The 21,177-nt window shown below is 35.5% G+C and overlaps 2 protein-coding genes and 1 long non-coding RNA gene across 4 annotated transcripts; 1 reads left to right on the top strand and 2 right to left on the bottom strand.

Annotated features, from left to right (window-relative positions):
* Positions 1-9,866: 9,866 nt before the first annotated feature.
* On the top strand, positions 9,867-11,136 carry LOC107903340 (uncharacterized). The gene is made up of 2 exons (XR_001685764.2): positions 9,867-10,549; positions 10,769-11,136. It is a non-coding gene; the product is annotated as an uncharacterized lncRNA (long non-coding RNA).
* Positions 11,137-16,274: 5,138 nt separating this feature from the next.
* Positions 16,275-19,776, bottom strand: LOC107902127 (probable LRR receptor-like serine/threonine-protein kinase At3g47570). Of its 2 annotated transcripts, none has more exons than XM_041110739.1 (4): positions 17,936-19,776; positions 17,171-17,822; positions 16,598-17,004; positions 16,275-16,490 (listed from the first exon to the last, which is right to left on the bottom strand). In XM_041110739.1, the coding sequence occupies exons 1-4, from the start codon at positions 18,047-18,049 to the stop codon at positions 16,473-16,475; spliced, it is 1,191 nt and encodes a 396-aa protein (XP_040966673.1). In that variant the 5' UTR covers positions 18,050-19,776; the 3' UTR covers positions 16,275-16,472. The 2 variants fall into 2 exon arrangements, with proteins under 2 accessions (XP_040966673.1, XP_040966672.1); XM_041110738.1 differs by having other exon boundaries at positions 17,171-17,825; positions 17,936-19,773.
* Positions 18,384-19,852, bottom strand: LOC121228000 (probable LRR receptor-like serine/threonine-protein kinase At3g47570). Its single transcript, XM_041111030.1, has 2 exons — positions 18,767-19,852; positions 18,384-18,674 (listed from the first exon to the last, which is right to left on the bottom strand). The coding sequence occupies exons 1-2, from the start codon at positions 19,850-19,852 to the stop codon at positions 18,384-18,386; spliced, it is 1,377 nt and encodes a 458-aa protein (XP_040966964.1).
* Positions 19,853-21,177: the final 1,325 nt, after the last annotated feature.

Here is a 21,177-nt window from a genome sequence, read left to right as displayed (position 1 = left end):
ACAACACAACTTCTCTATCGGCGGGTACCTTGTCTTACATTCCGTGAACTTTTTACTAAGATAGTAAATAGCCTTCTCTTTCCTTCCTGACTCATCGCCCTGACCCAATACGCATCCCATGGAATTCTCGAATACTGCCAAATACAATATTAATGGCTTATCGGGGTTAGGTAGCATCAGCACGAGAGTATTGGATAAGTACTGTTTGACCTTGTCGAAAGCCCTTTGGCATTCTTTATCCCATTCTCCCAGATTGTGTTTCTTGAGGAGGCGAAAGATTAGTTGTGAAATAAACCGGGCAATGTAATTTAATCTTCTTAGAAAACCTTGAACCTTCTTCTGGGTACGCGGCAGAGATAGCTCTTGTATGGCTTTGACTTCGTCTGGATCAATCTCAATCCCTTTTTCACTAACCACGAATTCAAGCAACTTTCCAGATTTGGCTCCGAATGTACATTTGGCCAGGTTGAGTTTTAGCTGAAACTTTCTCAACCTTAGGAACAACTTTCTCAATACTTGTACGTACTCTTTCTCGGTTCGGGACTTTGCGATCATATCATCGATATAAACCTCAATTTCTTTATGCATCATGTCGTGGAAAAGGGTTACCATGGCCCTTTGATATGTCGCCCTCGCATTCTTTAGTCCAAATAGCATCACCTTGTAGCAGAACGTGCCCCACATGGTTACAAATGTGGTCTTCTCCATGTCTTCAGGATGCATCTTGATCTGGTTATATCCGGAGAAACCGTCCATGAATGAAAACAGTGAGTGTCCTGCCGTGTTGTCCACTAGGGTGTCAATGTGAGGTAGTGGGAAATTATCCTTTGGGCTGGCTTTATTCAAATCTCTTAGTCCATACACATCCGTACTTTTCCATCTTTCTTAGGAACGGGGACGGTGTTGGCTACCCAATCCGAGTATTTTACCACATTCAGGAATCCAGCGTCGAACTGCTTGCGAACCTCTTATTTTATTTTTAGCAAGATGTCGGGTCTCATTCTTCGGAGTGTTTGCTGAACTGGCTTACGTTATTCTTTTATGGGGAGTCAGTGCACCACGACATCAGTGTCCAACCCGGGCATATCTTGGTATAACCATACGAAGACATCTTTGAATTCTTGAAGTAACTCAATGAGGTCTCGCTTCATCTCCGTAGTGATACATGTTCCGATCTTCACCTCTTGACCTTCTCCTAAGCTCACAATTTCAACCGATTCTTTGTGAGGTAGGATTTGTTTCTCGTCTTGTTCTACCATCCTCAACAAATCAGGAGATAGGTTACAGCCTTGGTCATCTTCAAAATCTCGAAAATCCTCCATATACACATCTCGCTCAAAAGAAAATTCTGAGTCGCTAGCAGTGTCACTCGTATCATTAATATCTGGGGACCTGTTATGAGGATGAAGGCAGATACAAAGAATCAAAAGAATTCGAAAGTAATCATTTGTATGGTTATGAATGAAATTGAAAGAATATTTAGAAGGATGTTTCAAGAATAAAAGAATCCGAAAGTAATCATTTGTATGGTTATGAATGAAATTGAAAGAATGAGAGAACATTTGCTCAAAAATGATAATAGCCGTGCATTTTATTGAAATAACATTTTTAAACATCAGCCTATTTCACAAAAGATTCTTATTACTCCTAGGCTAGAGTAATAAGTGTGTTTTAGACATTACTCTGAATCAGCTCTAAAAACTACAGGAATCTCTTCCGCATTCCAGTTGTCCAGAATACTTCCAGGTAGGTAGGGGCAAATGCCCGATAGATTTTCTCTTCCAGCCTCCTCTTTCTACGTTGCGTTGATATCCAAGCTTTCCAGCCTTTCTTCTATAGTTCTCTTCATTGGCGTGCCTCTTTCAAGATGAATGATTCCCTCGGACACAAACGTTTTTGATACATGGGGGAATATCATCGGCTCCCACTTGATTTCCTCCCCCGTTAACCGTGCTCTCCTTCTCTCTTACTTCTTTTCTAGCTCCTTTCTCCTTTGTTTCGCATCCGGCTTAAATCTTAAGCTGAAGCGGTCTCTCTTGTCCTTCAGCATTGGCGTTTCAATCCTTCCTTGTAGATGTCTCCCAAGTCCTCCTCCGGGTAGGGCCCCTTTTCCAATCGTCAACTGTAGGCTCATCCTCGTGGTTTTGGACAATTTTGGCACCAGAATCTTGCTTCCCTCAGCGATGAAGGTTGCATTAACAAACTCTAAAGATCGAAATGAACATTCAATTGCCTCGTCATCTGTCTCCAAATAGGGCGCATTATTGCTTACAGTTGCAATAATATCCTCTTCAGCTTTAATCCTTATCAACCTCCCCTCCGATACCAGCTTCAACCTTTGATGCAACGAGGAAGGCACTGCCCCAGCTGAATGTATCCAGGGCCTCCCCAATAAGCAATTATATGATGGCTTGATATCCATCACGAGGAAATCCACCTCATACGTGTGTGGCCCGATCTGAAGAGGTACCTCGATTCTACCCATCACCCTTCTCTCCGTGCCATCGAATGCTTTCACTATGTTCTGGCACTCCTTCATGTGAGAGCTATCTATAGGTAATCTGTTAAGCGTAGTCAAGGGTAGGACGTTCAAGGCTGAACCATTGTCAATCAGTACGGCTGGTAGCGTATACTCTTTACAACGCGAGGTAATGTGCAAAGCCTTAGTCGACCCCATGCCACTGGGTGGTATCTCATCGTCATTGAAGAAGATATAGTTGTCGACGCTTATGTTGCTCACCAAACGGTCCAGCTTGTTAACAGAGATATCATTGGCAACATATGTTTCATTCAGGACCTTTATTAGCGCACTGCGGTGGACTTCCAAGCTTAGAAGTAAAGTTAGCACGGAGATACGGGCTGGTTGTTTACGTAGATGTTCTACCACATTGTATTCGCTATGTTTTAGGAATTTTAAGAACTCCTTGGCCTCCTCGTTAACTGGCTCATTAACCGATTTGGTCACTTTTTCTTTCATCTTTTCGACCACTGGGGCTTTTCCTTTTATGGGTTGTGCCTCTTCGTTTGCTGTATCGTAACGTCTCTCGCTACGTGTATAGGAGCCCTTATCTTGACCCTCTTTTGAAGCATCTACCAGGCTTTCTTTCCCTAGCATCGTCACACTGCATTCATAATTCCATGGGACCTTTTTGTTGTCTTTATAGGGGAAGACTGCAGGTCTTTGGATTATGACCCTTGGTGGCATTTGAATTCCAGCTTCATTTTTGGGTCTTGATATGATAACTACAGGATAGTTAGCTGTTTGATTCTGCGCCTTCGATTCTTCCTCCGACGCACATATATCTCCCTCTACGGGGTCTTCGGTCTCTTTGTAGAACTCCATTTCCTTATTATCAATCATGTTCTGTATTAGGGGCCTGAATTCTATACACTCTTGGATTTCATGCCCCACCTCATCGTGAAACTTGCAGTAGTTTCTCTCTTATTCAGATTCTTCCCTCGAATCTAACGCGATTAATCTTCTCTTGGTCATCTCCTTCCACACCCGCCTCAACGGGGTCCTAACTTCTGCCACCTTATACTTGGTCTTCTTGTTCCTACCTTCACTTATCACATTCACTCCTTGGCTGATATGATTGGGGACTGGGTTTCCTGCTACATTGAGTGTGGCTGGGTCGTCAAATCTCACGATCCCCATCTTAATGAATCTTTCGACTAATTTCTTAAACGCAGCGCAGTTTTTGATAGAGTGCCGGTGATTCTCGCGTGGTATTCACATTGGGCGTTTGTGTCATACCATTTGGGATACGAGGGCTGCAGTGGCTTCAGGTAGAAAGGGGACACCACATGAGCGTTGAACAGGTTCTGGTACAACTCCCTATACGTCATGGGTATAGGGGTGAATTGTGGCCTTTCTGTGTTCTCCCTCGCGTTGGATTCTTGTCTCACAGAGCTTTGCTGATTGGTGGTCACCGTCTTGGGTTGATTTACGGTGAATGACTTGGACTGACCTTTACTGAATGTGCTAGTGTTGTTCACTTCATTATCCCTTTTCCTCGGGGCTGACTTTCCGGTACTTTCTCCGGCTTCTATCTTACCGCTCCTTACCGTATTCTCGATCATTTCACCCGTCATCACTATGTCGGAGAAGCTCTTTGTGGCGCTCCCCAACATATGAGTGATAAAAGGGGCCTTCAGGGTGTTGATAAAGAGCATTGTTGTCTCTTTTTCTAGAAGTGGCGGCTGAACTTGTATGGCCACCTCTCTCCACCTTTGTGCGTACTTTCTGAAGCTTTCATCGGGTTTCTTTTCCATGTTCTAGAGAGTAATTCTGTCGGAGTCATGTTCGTCACATGATTGTATTGCTTCATAAAGGCCTGAGCCAGATCCTTCCACGAGTTAATTTTAGCTCGGCTCAATTGGTTATACCACTTAGATGCAGCTCCGACCAGACTGTCTTGAAAACGGTGGATTAACAGCTAGTCGTTGTTAATGTATCCTGTCATTCGCCTACAAAACATAGTGATGTGGGCTTCAGGGCAGCTCGTTCCATTGTATTTCTCGAATTCGGGCATTTTGAATTTGGGGGGAAGGACCAAATCCGGGACCAGACTCAGGTCTTTAGCATCAATCCCTTGATGATGATCCGCGCTTTCCATGGCTCTGAATTTCTCCTTGAGCCATCTACACCGTTCTTCCAATTGTTTTTACGAATCTATCCTCGTCTTTTCTTCTTTAGCAATTTTATCCAAATCGGGAACGGGCGGACAGTTTGGGTTGTTGACAAAGTTAGAGCCTGAGTCGGTTTGGAAATTTATTGGTATCGAAGCTCCAGCCTGAACCTGCTGGGGCATAATCGTGACAGGTGGTTTCGGTAGACTAATCTCAGGCTTTATTGGTACATGTGTCGGAGTGAAGCCAGGGGGTATTGAGGATCTTCATTAGTTTTTTCAACTTTGTTCATGGGGCCCTTTCTCTTATCTGTTCCTCCCAACAGCAATTGGGATAACTGACTCATCATCTCCCTTTGGGATTCTATCATTTGCTCTTTCATTTCTCATTGAATCTTGGCTAGTTGCTCTTGCATTTGAGACTGCATTTGCTCTTGCATGTCCTTTTGCATTTGCTCTAGTTTCTCAAGTCTTTTATCCATTGAATTTTTCCTTGTACCATAGGGATGTGTGGTTGGTTGGTTTTAGTTGGTTTCCAGGTTACTGAAATGATTTTTAATTAATTAATTAGAAAACTCTTATGGCCTTTAATGCATAATGATATGATGTAATGCAAATGCATGAATGCAAAGGAGGCATCAATTTTGATTCAATTCCCCTTAGAAAATTTCACTTGAAAATAAAATCTTTTACATAAAGTTGAGTTACAGATAAAATTTTGCTCTAACACTCAAAGTCTTAATTTTTCTAAGCAACGAGGCTAGCTCTTGTCCGCGATCCGATTCCAACTCATACTTCACGCTCAGTGTGTCCGCCTGAATCGCTAAAGCTTGTAAGTAGTCAGTTACCTCCCGAATCTAGGTTATGGCTTCACCCATAAGGTAATCTCTGTTTCTGACTTGGTCTTGCGCATGGTGAAGCTGCTCTTTCCAACGATCCTCGTTTGCCTCAAAAAACTGGATCCGCATCTCACAGTTTTGCAGTGATGCCTCTAACTCTTCTATTTTTCCTTTTATTTCTTCTATTTTGCTCAAGCTTGCCCTCAATTCCAATGCGGTGTTGCGGTTTCGGTACTGATACAGAGACTTCTCAAGTTCTGCCACTCTAGCCCTTAATTCCCCTCGCTCATTTCTGCATTCTGACAGACTCTTCTCCAAATCTTCGTTTCATGCCTGAGCTTCTCGAAATTTCCTTTCCCACCAGTCGGTATTGGCCTTTTCTTCTCGAATTTCATGGCGCCACTGTTCGGAAGTCTTTCCTAACCCCGCAGTCCTCATAGATAGGCGCAACTTCTTATAGTTGGTCTTCAAGCTATCTAGATCTTCTTCGACTTTAGTTTTCCCTTTTCTTCACTTTTCAGCCTCTGACCTTTAGACATCAGCGTCTAACCGTAAGTGCATCTTCTCTTCTTCCAATTGTTCAATCTTCTTTCCAAGCTCTGGACTCTTCTTCTTGAAGTCTTGTTTTATAATCTCCAATTCTGATGGGGAGACTTGTAATTGTTCCCTGATAGGTCGAGCATTCTCCAAGCTTGGTCTGGGAATGTTATCGTTAACCCTCTTCTTAAACCATTCGTTATACTCGGGTGTTACCATAGAACCGACGGCTAACCTCTTCATCCAACAAGTTTGCTTTCAAGCATCTGATAACTCCCGAACTCTCTTCTTATAGTGGGCACCTTTAAAAGAGAATTTACTCTGAGCAAGTCCGTAGGTCATGAGTACAAACTGCCTCGACTTATATTGCCTCAAGGCTAGCAACGGAGTATACCCGGTAGCTCCCCAAATTCCTAACAATGGCACCCAATCGAAGTTACCACATCGGTACATGATCTCATCAGGAACTATCCAATAAGCTCTCCACTCGATATCCCCCTCCTTGAGATTCTGAAGAATGTCCATCCACTTCTCCTCCAAGATATCCTCTCTCCTTTGTATAGCTACCTCTTCTTTTAGCGGGGAATAACCTTCGAAAAAGACTCGATAGGAAGCCTTGTCTACCTTCCAAAAGTGCTCGTGAAACCATGCCATCAATAATTGTGCACATCCAATAAACCGCCCCTCGCTTGTCCTTCGACATGAGCTCAAAGATTTGAACGTTTCTGCCTATATCGCTGGTACCGGTGTGATTCCCTTCTCAAGGCGTTCGAATAAATCAATGACCACCTTGTCCACGTGCCTCAAAGCCTTAGGAAAAATTACCAATCCATAGATGCTTAAGGCGAAGATATCGACCCTTTTTCTTTCGTCTGGATGTGTCAAAATCAAGTCTCGCAAATTCTCCCAAGGGATACACTTACTATCTCCTTTTTGCTGAAATCGATCAGTGACCCAAGGCTCGCTCATCCCCGAAATGCTCATCAATTTCTTTACGAAAATTTGACTACTGAAAACCCGAACATAAGTCTTCTAGACCTAAATTTTTGGACACCTGAGCAGGGTAATGTATTCCTCTATGGTAGGTACTAAATCCACTTCTCCAAAAGTGAAACACTTGTATGCAAAATTCCAAAACTGCACCAAGACTCGGAATAAATGCTTGTCCATTCTAATGTCTAGCAAGTAGGATATGTCACCGTAGCTTAGATAGAATAACTGCTTGATCCCTTCATCCCAACTAGCCCAAATGTCTCTCAACTCTTGTAGCTCATTCTGTACTACATTGACGCGAGTGAAATCCTGCAACTCGGAGATATATCCTTCTGCCAAGCTATCCCCTCTCTCTGATCTTTGACCAAGCACGAACGGCGGCATTATCCTCGATTTTACTAAGAAATTCATTCTCCATGTCAAATTTTCTAATCCATGTCAAATTTTCTAACTTAGTAATTGAATACGGATTAACACCTCCTTTAGTATGCAATGTCATGCAAAAAAACAATCAAAACAAAACATAGGTTAGTATCGCATAATAATGATAAAATGCAAGCACATAAATGACAATTACAACGCCTATACGGGTACATGCTAAGGCTTGGCATGGCTCTACCCAAGGATAGCCCCTAAGGTTCACTACATGTGGTTCGGTTCTAAGGATAAGGTACCCGAACCAGCAGATTCCTCAATCCTCACCCATTATAGGCTCATATAGATCGAGTTTGATTCGGGGGGATACATTTCCCTATGACCATGCGGAGATGAAAATCTCATGAAATCATAGGTATGGATGTACCCCGGAAGCAATCCACTAGCCCATGCGGAGGTGAAAACCTCACGAAAGCATAGCTTCTTACTCCCACTTAGAAAGTGTGACCACGGTGGTCATGCAATGAAATGCAGCATTATTCTACAAGACCCACACCGAAACAATCATACAATCAAATGCAATTGAAAGATACATGATTCTTAAAATAAATTTTCGGTCTTTTAACAAAAGGACAGTAAATAATTGATTTTTATGGCTCGACTCTCAAGTTAATTCCCCAGTGGAGTCGCCAAGCTGTCGAAACCACCCTTTTTTATTTAAAAATTTTATGTTTAATAAAAGTGGGGAATTGACTGTTTGAAAATAAAACGTGGAGTCGCCACCGATCTTTTTATTTTGGTGTGATCGGATCACTTAAGAATTTGGTTATTTTAATAAAACATTTTTGGTTTACTAAAACAACGATTCTGGTCTACGAAAATATGAGAAAACGGGCTCGGGAGTCGGTTGCGTATAAGGAAGGATTAGCACCCTCACTACGCCAAAAATTGGTACCAAATCGATTAAATACTGTCCTTATGTCTAAAATTAAAAATGTTTTTGAAATGTGAGTGAAATTCCGAAGGAATCCTCGATTGTTTTGAACAAATGAAAAGTGCAACCCAGCACGATAGGGCACGATTCTCCAATCGCCAAACATCGAACGTCCCTTGTTTTGAAAGGTTTTTAATAAGCATGAGTTAAAACCTAAGGGAATATTCGATTGTTTTGAGGAAACGAGAAATCACAACCCAACATGATAGGGCGTGATTCCCGAATTGTTAAACGCCGAATATTGCCTTCGTTTTAAATGATTTTTAGAAGACATGCGTGAAATTTCGGAGGGATATTTAATTATTTTAAGCAAACGAGAAATTGTAACCCAGCACGTTAGGGCACGATTCCGCGAATTGCCAAATGTTGCATATTGCCTTCGTTTTAAAGAAATTTTATTTTTTAAAAAATTGTGAAACTAGCTTAAAACGTATTAATTCGATTTGAAATAAGACGAAATTAATCATAAAATTTGGATTTTATAAAGCCACATTTCAAAAATCAAAAGGAACGCGATGATATGGGGAAATATGCACATGTGAGGTACGATACTTGATGAATGAGAATATTAATCGACTGACAGAATAAGTGATAAAATATAATTAACCTATAAATTATAGCTTAATCTTAATCATGTATGATGAGTAATTAGCAATTTAATAAGATGGATACCATGCAAGGAATGTGTATATATATATATAACAACCAATAAAGTATATGCAAGTTTATTATAAAAAGAACATGAGGTTAATAATGAGATATATATAAATTTTTAAAATAGTCCAAAAATTATACACACCCCTATATTAAAACATTTAAATAATAGGTTATATAAAATACAGAAGCAATGTACTATAAAGAAGAAAAAAAAAATAATTTTAATTGAAAGAGTTTCTACAATTATTCCATATATACATAAAGAAAATGTTTGGTAAATCACAAAGAAAAGGTATTTTAAAATAAAAAATCTATTAAAGTAATGAGTATGTATATATATATGTAAATACATGTAAATTTATATAAAAATGATAATATACTTAGGTTTAGTAATGTATATGAGTCAAATACATGTACTAATATAAATGAATATAAAATAACTTAAATCTCATGTAAAATATATATACAAAGCACATTTGAATAGCAAAAATATATATTAAAATACAAGGGTCTAATGTTATATAGATCAAATATAGATATCTATAAATATATATACGTATATAAAAATAATTTAGAAGATGTGTTATATGGGATTGTATAATAAAATACAATAATAAATTTAAGAAAACATATGAAAATCATAACATAAGGTTGACAACGTATATATATATGAAATAAGACTAACTTTAATACCAAATATATATGTATAAATATATATAATAGTGTATATAAAGAAAACACTTGCGTGAGGCAGTATACGAAATATGAGAGCATAGTTACCCAAATTACGATAAGTAAATGATGCAAGTTAGACGATGAATACAAATAAATGGACACAAGTGGAATAAAAAAAAACATGGAGTGAATAAAAAAAACTAATTGAAATCACATAAAGGAGATGGCTTAATTGAAATCACGTTAAAATGGAAGGGTAATTCGTAAATACAAAAAAAAAGGCTAGCGCATAATGTATACAAATATACAAGGATCAAAGCTAGAATTATCCCAGACTCCAAAAAAATGTGTACAAGCGCGGACTAAAGCGCGAACGTATGCAAACTGCAGGGGCAATTTTAATAAAATGAAACGCAAATATGAGCTGATTGAGCTGGGGCGCTAAAGAAGAGGGACTGATATGGAAAATAACCCCTCACCACGAAAACGACCGCTTTGGAGCCATTGGAATGAGCCCAAACGGTGCCATTTTTCGTTCTATAAAAGCCTCAAACAAGGCCACATTAGGCCGAATCAAGAACCCTAGCCCCATTTTGCTTCACCAACTGACCTATAACCCTCCTTTTCAGGCACCGATTTGTCTCCCTAAACGGCGATCGATACTTTCATGCCTTGAGGGACAGTTTTTAGCCTCATGACTCCATTTTGACTTCGATATCAACAAAACCAAAAGAAGTCTACGGCATACTCACAAGTTATTTTCTTATCCCTATGCTTTTATACCCTTTTTTGTAACGATGATGGATTTGAATCAATGCTGATAACAGAAAGAAGAAAAAAGAATAAAGGTATATAAAAAACGAGAGCCAAAATCACCTCTGTTTTTTGATCGATTGCTATTATCTCTTTGCTTGTACACTATGCCTTTGTATTTCATCTGTGAACGTAACCCAATATAATTGATCCATTATTGGCTTTATAGCCGAAAAGAAAGAGGAAAATAAATCAAAAATACAATATTTTCTCTTTTGTTTCTATTTGTTGCTGCTCTGTTTGTCTTTTTGCAGGTACGGGTGCGCGTTGGCGTGTGTACGGAGGCTTGGCGTGGTTGCTGGAGGCGCTGGCATGGTACGGAGGCTGGGGCTGCTGTCCGGTTGTGGCGCATCTGCTACTAGGGCTAGGGTTTGGCCAAATTTGTTTAGTATTTGGGCTGTTTGGGCTCATTTTGGGTATTGGGTTTGTCTTTGGGCCGTTTGGGTTAATTTGCTTTTATTTTGGGTTGTAATTGGACAGATATGGACTGTTGATATTTGGATTTTTATATTATTTATATTTTTTTACTTGTTTTTGGATTGTTTGTAGTGGGCGGGGAAAAATTGGGTATCACAGTACATGTGTCTAATAAATGTTTTAACTGTCCCTCCATTCAATTCAAAACTTCAAATGGTAATTGTTAAATTCATTAGGTTAAGTTGTACAATTTTTAAAATTTGATGTGACAAATATATTAGGGTAAACTATACCAATGGTCACCCAACTACGCCCATGTTCTTGTCTTGATCACTCAACTTATTTTTTTAATTCAGGCACTAACATTTGAATATGTCACACCCCAAAAATATAGAGGGTTAATTGAAGTAATTAATCAATAAATGAATTAGGCTTGATGGTAAAGTAGTTAGTGCACTCCTTAGAGGTCTTAGATTTTATCCACTTCTCTCTCATTTCTTTCTTTTCAGCAAACCAGGATAAAAAACCACATTAGGATTTATAATATTTGGAGTAAAAATTTAATAAGAAATATGCTTTGGCCTAATGGTAACACACTTACTTCTCCCACTTGCATACTAGGTTTGAGCTAGCAAAATCCTCATTTTTTTTATAATTTCGACAGTAGAAGGGTTATTTACCAAGCAATCTTCAAAGTTTGAAAACCCTAGTTATTTATCCCTTTTCCTAATTACAATTGAACTATAGCTTTCATTTTCAAAATTAAACTAAATTTTTACTCTCTTCTTCTCTATTTCTTCTCTATTTTATTTCCCATCTTCTTCCTTGCAAATGTTTTGTCTCCATTGTTAAAATTATTTTTGCATCTCGAATTTGAAATCAATTTCCTTTTGACTCATTTTACTATTGGAATCATAACTACCGTTAAAATGCCTCAATCTTGATGTTTGACTTCAAATCTTTATAAGTTTCCATCTAACAATAATCTTGCGATCGATTTAACAATTTTTTTAAATTTTTCATCAAATATTTTGTTATTATCATTGAATTTTGATAAATCTTGGAAATGAAACATTAATCCTAGTGTAAATTTCTTTTGAAGGACATGTTTTAGGTGCACCGGGTCAGATTTGAACGTAAAGGGCGTCGCTCGAGCTTTCAGGTGAAAGGTGTGTGTTCTCTTACAAGTGAATTGGGGCAAAATTTACATCAGATAAGGGCCACACGGCTGGCTACACGACCCCTCACACGGCCGTGTTCCCTAAAACCCTAGGATAATATGATTCTCACACGGCCTGCCACATGATCGCGTCTCCCGTGAAACTTAATTTTGCATATTCCACACGGCCATAGTCTATTACATGGCATGGCTACACGACCATGTAATCCCTCCACATGACTTAAGCCATTGCGCACGACTTGTCCACACAGCCATGTGCCCCTATTTTATAATTTTTCCCAAAATTTTATAATTTATTCAGTTTAGTCCCTAAATAGCTCCTAAATTGTGTTGAGTATTTTATTTTATTCAATTAAGTCTATGGTAACATGAATAATATTATAATCCATGAATTGATTGGCTGAATTGATACTATTTATATTTGCATAAATGGTGAATGATATATATATGTCTATGGTATCTATAATTGTCATTCTACATACAACCTACTTTATGTGATCGTTAAACCAAACACATGATAAGCATGCCTTTTACTACTGAATTGATCAATTATAAACATATTATTTTCTATTTATTAGACTGTTATAAGCGTAGTGATTGCTACCTTATTGTTCTATTAAAAGCAAATTAAACATTATTGTATTGATCTATTATGAGCATGTCATATTGCATTGCATGGGGTGGGGTGGGGTGATCTGTACGAAGGAAGCATTGGCAGTTTATCTACATTATTTTGTTGTGTATCCACAGCCATATGTAGACCATATCTGCGATAGTTTTGTTATGTACCCACAGCCATAAATAGATTCCACCTACGACGTTTTTGTTGTGCATCCACAACTTGATGACAACTTTTACTTGCAAACATGTTGTGCACCCATAGCCAATGACATATTTTACCTACATCCATTTGTTGTGTATCCATAGTCATAAGCAGATTTCATCTACAATGTTTCTACTGTGTGTTCACAGCCATTGGTAGTTTCTCTGCAAACCTTTGGTGGCTGAGCCATAACCCGATGTGTTGGTGGTTGGAGTTTAGGGGAACTTCCGTTGTGGTGTGTAACGGTAGGGTAAGATCTATTTTGTTAAAACCAAAACTGTATGACATCTATAGAAACATGTGCATACAAATTTGGGATTTTTGATATGGCATATATATGCATGTATATAGTGAGTGATCTGAAATATCGATATTCTGAAAGTGTCATTGTGATTTAATTCTATGTGACATATTTTTGTATACTTAACCGTTTGCACTATTTTCTTGTGATTGAACTTACACTGAGCATCATAGTTCACTCTTTTTCTATTTCCATCTCTACAGATAACTCACCAGGTTAGGATGTGGACACCACATCCGAGGGGTCTCGACTAAGTTTCGTTTATTGAAATATTTTAAAGTTATTATTTGATAATTTATTTATTTAGAGACTGTATTGTTTTATTTTGAAGTGTGACTTGAGACTCAGGATTTGTTTTCTTTTAGCATGCATGACATTTAATTTGATTTTAGGATATCGAAATATGAATATTAATTAATTATGCATGAATTACTGTTTTTACTAAAAATATACACTATAATAACTTTTTGCTGCTAAATTATAATTAGGAATTTTGAGTAGTAAATAAATTGGTAATTAACTAAGTTTTCTTTTAAAGATAAACAAATGTTTTAAAATAATTGTTCTATAAATACCGCTAGTTACCGGATCACTTCGGTGGCTATTGTAATCTTCCGAATTCAGGTCTAATGTCTAGGCCGAGTTAGAGAGGTTACAGAATTGTTCCTGTTTTGGTCACCCACAATTAAATTGATAACGAAAAGCCTTTTTCTAACTAGTATAATAATTGATTCAATCCTTAATACTTACATATTCTCTCAATTTGATCCTAATTCTAAATAATTTAATAAATTCAACCCTTCACATTCACAAATTCTATTAAGTTGATCATCAAACTTCTTAATGAAAGCTTTTAACTTTTAAAATAAATGAATTCCAAAAAAGAAAAAGCCTTCTCTCATCTAATGAGCCATTTTTTCGAGCCAATTTCTAATACCAATAAGTTTTCTTGAAACTTTATTTCTTTTTCTTTCTTTCATTAGTTTTCTTATAAATAGAAAATAAAATCCTATCATGATAAATTTTTAGCTAAAGAAAATGGAAAAACCTTGAAAAAACACTTTAGATTTACTCTTGTAGTTAGCAATATGATATTTCCTTCGATGTACATAGAAATAGTTCTCGAAGATGGTCCTTGAAATTGGAAATTAAATCTAGGGTTAAAAAAATATAGCTTTGAAAATCCAATTGTTCAATCAATAATTATATAATATAAGAATATGAACATTTAATTTTTCATAAGAAAAAGAAAGTGAAAGAATGAATTGAATTTCTTTTTGTTACATTGATAATATTTTTTATTTTATAAATTGATTAAGATATTATTATGTGTTCTATTTATTTTTGAATATATATATTTTAATTTTTTAAATCTACAATAAGCAATATGTATCACTAATAATTTGATTTAATGTCAAATTATTTACCAAATTAATTAAAAACTAAATTTATGCTAGTTAGAGTGAAAAATTAATGTCTACAAATATTAAATTATTTATATAATTTTATTGTATATTATATTTTTAAAATTTGTATTTTCCATTATTTTGATGCTTAATTTCTAACACGAACTTCTTAACAATATAAACAAAAAGGGTTATGTACCAAATTGAATAATTTCAACTATAAATAAAACAATTAATATATGTGAAATGCCTCTATTTTAAAAGTTAAATTCTGTTACACCATTAACGATAATTAATGGCTCAGTGACTAAAATGTTACAACATGTTAACGTAAGCGACTCAAAAGTAACATTTTAAACATAAGTGACTAAAATATAACCCGAGGTAAATAAAAGTGACTATTTTAATAGTTTACTCTTAAATTTAACAATGTTAATAATTGGATTTTAATTTTAAAATTTGAAAAGTAGGATTAAATTCCTAAAATAAAAATACACGGAGTAAATTCCAAATTTGGAATGAGTACAAGAACTTGACATATTTTAATCTAATTGCGAGTTACCAAGACTTATTTGAAATAGTGGTTAAAGCTTTTGTCTAATACTTAGATAAAGCGAATTGAAACCTTATTATCCCCTCCTCTTACCCAATATTATAATTAGAGGAGAATCCAGGGGGCTGGCAGGGGCCCGGTCCCCCTTAAAATTGAAAATTATTGTTTTGGCCATTTAGAAAATTTTAAAATTTTAAATTAGTAAAGGTAAAACTGCACTTTGGCCCCCTAAAATTATGAAAATTTAATTTAATCCTTTAAAAATTATAAAGATGTACACTATTAAAAATTAAAATTTCATTTCGGCCACCCTAACAAGAATTTCTAACTTTACCTCTGATTGTAACAATAAAAAAATTTAAAATTGAAATTATTACTTAATAATTAAAATTTATATTTTTACATGATATTTCTCAATTTTAAATAATATTAAGATATATGTTTTAAACATGCTGAACCACTATGCTTTGTGCTGGCCAAAGCTGAAAACCAGAAATTTGTCCCCAATTGAGATGTTTTTTTTAACCCAACTATTTAGTTCATTGACATTTAACTACTAATTTTTTTCTTAATCATTTAATTTTTTGAAATTAAATATTTTAGTCACTTTTTCATTAATTGTCTAAGGGAAGTCTAACATGAGTTTTGTTTTATTAGCCTAATAACAAATTTAGCCCTTTGATATTTACACATTTAATCAATTTGATTTCAAATCTAAAATAAATTCAGTCCTCAATATTTACAAGATTTATCATTTTAATCTTAATTATAAAAATTATAAAAAAATAAAAAATCTTAAAAAAACAAAAAGAAAGTATAAATTTGTGATTTGAATATTAAAACTTGATTGAATATTCATGATTTAAATTAAAACAATTTTTGATTTTTAATTTCTTTTATCATTTATATTTGAACTCTTAAGAATATTAAAACTAGAAATATATAAGATTTATATAATAAATATAGATAGTGTTAGATATTATGTGATCCGAACTTTGTCATTTTGTTAAAGAAATAAAATATAAATACAAAATATATAACAATTGCAAATATGCAATAGAAGAAACATAGTAGATTTAATTACCAGCACAAAGTTCTAATTTATGGATTTACAAAGGGAAGTGGTTTATTTTCAATAGAAATTACAAACACACTACATAACATATTATTCTTAAGTTTTCTTAGGAGAAATCAATAGTCCTGAAAATACACAGTACAATATGAATAAAAGAGAGTAGTTGCACTCTGCCTAAAATAAGCCGCTCGGTTCCATTGATATTACAGCACCTTAGGTACCTACAAAATTTGAAAACAAGGATTTATGTTTTAAGTCATGTAATGATTGATTTTTTAAAGAATAATGCAAGTTGTTTACTTCAGCATAAGAAGACATTATTACAAACCTGCGGATTTAGCATCATATAACGTTTGGTAAGAACCTTGTATCTAATAGAACAAAGCTTGGAAACAACATCAATCATGTCCATCCTCTTACTTGGTGAATCAGCAGAACAGATGATCCCTATTTCAAATATTGAATTCAAACATTGAAGATGTATGTCATTTCCTAGGTTGATCTTGTTGAGGGTGATGTTTGTGACTGTTCCTTGTTTAGCTCTCTCTTGAAGAAGAATGGGATCTATAATGTCAATCACTCGTCCAGGCAAAGCTGCTTTAACAAAGTTACGAAGACTTAAAATTTCTTTGAAACTTTCATCAGTTGGCCTTTTCCTTGTAAACATTTCTAGCAAGAGGATGCCATAACTATACACATCACCTTTTGTTGATAACTCACTTCCCATCGCATATTCTACAATTAATTCATCACAAATAATAATTAGAATTAATTGCAGAGGAAAACTCTTGAAGAATATAAAGATAGCTTCTAACGTGTAATCTGTAAAGATACAAAGAAATGTTTTTATATTGTATGTTTTGCTTTCAAATAAAAGAAGAAATTAATAAAGTGAACTTACCAGGTGGAGTATAACCAATAGTTCCTCTTAATCCAAGGGAGCTGGACTGATTAGTAGAATAGTTAATCGTGTTTACAGAAAGGATTTTTGCTAAGCCGAAATCACTTATATGACCAACCATTTTCTCATCAAGTAGAATATTGCTTGGCTTGAGGTCACAATGAATGATTGGTACCTCACAACCATGGTGCAAATATTCAAGTGCATGAGCAACATCTATTACCACGTTAATTCTTTGGACGAAGCTCAAGTTTCTCATTGCTTTTGATCCATTCATGTCATCAAATGGATGCAGCCAGTCCTCCAAGCTTCCATTCGCCATGAACTCATAAACCAACGCTTTAAAATCATTGCCTTGGTGATCAACACCTGAAATGGCTGTTAATAGCTTGACAAGATTCCGATGTCGTATGTTCTTCAAGGCCTCACATTCAGCTAAGAAACTCCTTGATGCACCACTATTCAGAAGATTAAGCACTTTTACTGCAATTACTGCTCCACTCTCTTCAAGAATTCCTTTGTATACAGAACCGAAACTTCCAGAACCCACCAAGTTTTGTGTGGAGAATCTATCAGTAGCCATTAGGATTCTTTGGTACGTTATCCGTAAAAGTGAATTTTCGGCAAAAATTGTTGTTCGCTGCTGATCTTTCTTCTTTTTAAACCACAAGAAGAGGAGAAAAACGAATACAAAAGTCACTCCTAAAATAACAACAATTTCAATTTTTATTCAAAAAGAAGTGTTTGATGATGTTTTTAAGTTACATCTTGGTAAATGTAATGCAGGGCTGCTTCCACAAAGCTTATTTTTTCCTTCAACAAACGTAGCACTTGCATTCTTAAAGACTCCTTCACTTGGTACCACTCCCTCAAAAGCATTGAAAGAGAGATTTAAATACTTTAATGACACTATGCTCGCAAGAAATTTTGGAATCTCACCTGAAAGATTATTGTCAGAAACGTCCAATTCCACAAGACCTCTCAATGAACTCAAAGATGCGGGAATGGGCCCTTCAAATACATTGCCATCTAAAAACAACTTCTCCAGTCTTAAACAGCTTCCAAGGCTGTTTGGAAGTGAACCAGATAACCTATTTTTAGAAATATGGAATTCACCTAGATTTTGCAGTTTTTCTACTGCAACAGGAAGGTCACCAGTTAAATAGTTTGCTGATAAGTCTAGTGTAATGGACAAGGATGAGATCCCAAGTACTTAATCGGGTATTGATCCACGAAGATTGTTGTAAGAAAGACCCAAAGAAACCAAATTTTGGCAATTAGCTAGGCTTGAAGGAATGTTGCCATGAAGATTGTTAACATCTAAAGCAAGTTCGGTTAACATTGTTAAATTACCAATACAATGGGGAATAGTCCCAGAGAGAAAATTACCATCAGCAAGAAATATCTTTAGTTTCTGAAGCCTCCCGATATCAAAGGGAATGGGACCTGATAGTTGATTTTGTGATGTTGCTAGCCACTCCAAATTAATGAGATTTATTCCATTCTTAAATGCAGAAGGGTACGAGAAAAATTGCCAATGCATTCAGGAAATGCCCCTCCAAAATTATTTCTACTTATATATACAATTCCTAGTACGGTATTATTGACTAAAGTGCAGAGGAAGTTCAAGTCACCTTCTCTCCCATGCCCCAAATGGTTTGTGCCCATGTAAAGTTTATACAGTTTATCCAACTTTTCTAATGGAGGCACGTTCCCACTAAGTCTGTTATCATTAAATTGAAGTATATTTAGATTGGAGCAATTGGATAATGAAACAGGGATTTGTCCAGAGATTTGGTTTAACCCTATGGAAAAGAAATCAACATAAGGCATATTGATTGCTAAGTCAGAATGAAGAGTACATTGAATTTTGTTTAGACCAATATCAAAGACTCCAATATTGGAGAGATTGAACATTGCCAAAGGAACGATACCAGAAATTGCATTTGATGATATTGTAAAAAGTGAAAGATTTGTTAGTTTCCCCAAAGCTTCAGGTATAATCCCAGTTAATCCATTCATAGCAAAAGCAAATACCTGAAGGGATGACAAGTTCCCCAATGAAGGTGGTATACTCCCTCTCAAACTGTTGTTGCTAAATCTCAAGAGTTTCAAGTTTGACAAGAGACTAAGCGAAGCAGGTATTTCTCCTGTTAGCTGGTTGCCTCTCATATCAACAAGTGCGAGCTTAGAACAAGCTGATAAATTGGAAGGAATTTCACCGCTGATGGAATTATTGATCAGCTCTAACGTTTCCAATCTTCTTAAATAACCAATTTCTTGAGGAATCTGGTTGTAGAAGCTGTTGCCCACAAGATTTAACTCCTTGAGAAAGCTCAAATTTCCAATGTATGGTGATAAAGATCCCGAGAGTTTGAGGTATTGTAGTTCCAACTTGGTGACTCTTTGATGCTTACGACCGCATGTAACACTGTGCCATTGACAGAAATGAATAGAACTATTCCACGACTCCATAACCCTGAGCTCATCGCCAGTTATCTTGGCTTTGAACAGGAGTAAAGCTTGCTGATCAGTGTCATTTCCTCTAACTGCAAGAGCTGCTTTTGCTAAACCAAACATGTTGAGACCCTGCAAGTGGAGGCAAGAGACAAGAACTATAAGTTCAATGTAAACAAGGAAATAAGAGCTGGACGCTTCCAAATGCTTTCTTGATAGCTCCATCAACCTGATTCAGTTTCTTAATTGATAAGATTGATTCAGTTTCTGAATTTCTGATATCATCCTGTTCCTTCAACAATCAATTTACTCAAGTCTTCCAACGCGGGGTTGCATCATATTTTTGTTTGACTTTATACTCAATTTAACATTTTTGTTGATGCCATTTTTTAAAGAAAAAACTATTACATATAAGATTAGCTTCCCTAGTAATGTTCTGTTTTATATCATAAACAACTTCAGTTATAGCAGTGCTAGATAATTTATTTTAATGCTTCCTAGATCAGTAAGCATTTTAAAAAAATAGCTCTCTCGTTAGTCACTCTAGATTGGCAAACGAATCAACTCTCAGCTCGCAAAAATGGCTGAAATTTCATGGAAGTTTCCCTCTGAAAGAGTCTGTCGACAAGTAAAGAAATTTTAACATGGAATAAGGTTAAATCATGCCTGGATTTGTCTGTCATACACCTATAGCGGTATAATACCCACATTTCTTTAATACATGAATATTTTATTTAAATATTCCACGTATGATTGTCATGTGTGCCTTATTAAAGTAACCTTACATTCTTTTACATGATTAACTATGAAGTTTATAAATTTAATATGTTTAATTAATTAGTATAAATTATCTATCTTTAAAAAATATAAATTATCAATTTAAATTAATTAATTTATCATGAATTATTAAATTTAAATAAATAAATTATAAATTTATAATATTTCAAATTAATAATAGAATAAGTAACATTCAATAGATATCATGATTCAAAAAGTCAACAAACATCTACTCGGTTCTTTTTTAGAACATATTGAAATTATCAATATAGTAACATAAAATATGGAAATTATCAATGGGAAATCTAGTTTTGCTGATGCTTAATGAAAGTGATAAAGTCCTCTCTTACGAAACAAAGGAAACTTCCTTGAGAATTAATGACTCTTTAATTTATTTCATCATGGGTCAAATCAAGTATTATATTATATTATATTGATTACAAAAGTCTGCCGTTCGAATTAGGTTGGAAAAAGACATGATTAGATCATAACAAACATTGGTTTACAAGCATCTCTTACACCTCTGAATTTTCTTAATCTTTATAATTTGTTCACACTAGTTTTGGGTTTATTGGTGGATGTGAAATTTTAGATTTGTTTTTTAAGTTCAAGTCTAGTGGATTCGAAAAATTAGTTTAAATTTTGTTAAAATTGTGCTATATTAAAAATGTTAGACCCGAGCTCAAATTAATTTATTTGTATTAAATTTTTTATATTAATTTTTATAAAAAATAAATTTAAAAATATAATACATCAAATATATTAAAATAAAT

The sequence above is a fragment of the Gossypium hirsutum genome, chromosome A04 (assembly GCF_007990345.1).
Source record: "Gossypium hirsutum isolate 1008001.06 chromosome A04, Gossypium_hirsutum_v2.1, whole genome shotgun sequence".
NCBI classification, from domain to species: Eukaryota; Viridiplantae; Streptophyta; class Magnoliopsida; order Malvales; family Malvaceae; genus Gossypium; species Gossypium hirsutum.
The sequence above is the reverse complement of the archived record's forward strand: the minus strand, read 5'-3'. Positions and strand labels throughout refer to the sequence as shown.

What these genes read in the sequence shown, in the direction of transcription:
- LOC107902127 (XM_041110738.1), bottom strand. Translation starts at nt 18,049, where the DNA reads ATGCTTTTGAGGGAGTGGTACCAAGTGAAGGAGTCTTTAAGAATGCAA. An exon ending in TGCATTACATTTACCAAGAT is followed by an intron (nt 17,826 to 17,935) that starts GTAACTTAAAAA and finishes TGGTTTAAAAAG; the next exon opens with AAGAAAGATCAGCAGCGAAC. An exon ending in TATTGGTTATACTCCACCTG is followed by an intron (nt 17,005 to 17,170) that starts GTAAGTTCACTT and finishes AATTAATTGTAG; the next exon opens with AATATGCGATGGGAAGTGAG.
- LOC121228000 (XM_041111030.1), bottom strand. Translation starts at nt 19,852, where the DNA reads ATGGAGCTATCAAGAAAGCATTTGGAAGCGTCCAGCTCTTATTTCCTT. An exon ending in GCACTTTAGTCAATAATACC is followed by an intron (nt 18,675 to 18,766) that starts GTACTAGGAATT and finishes TCTGCATTTAAG; the next exon opens with AATGGAATAAATCTCATTAA.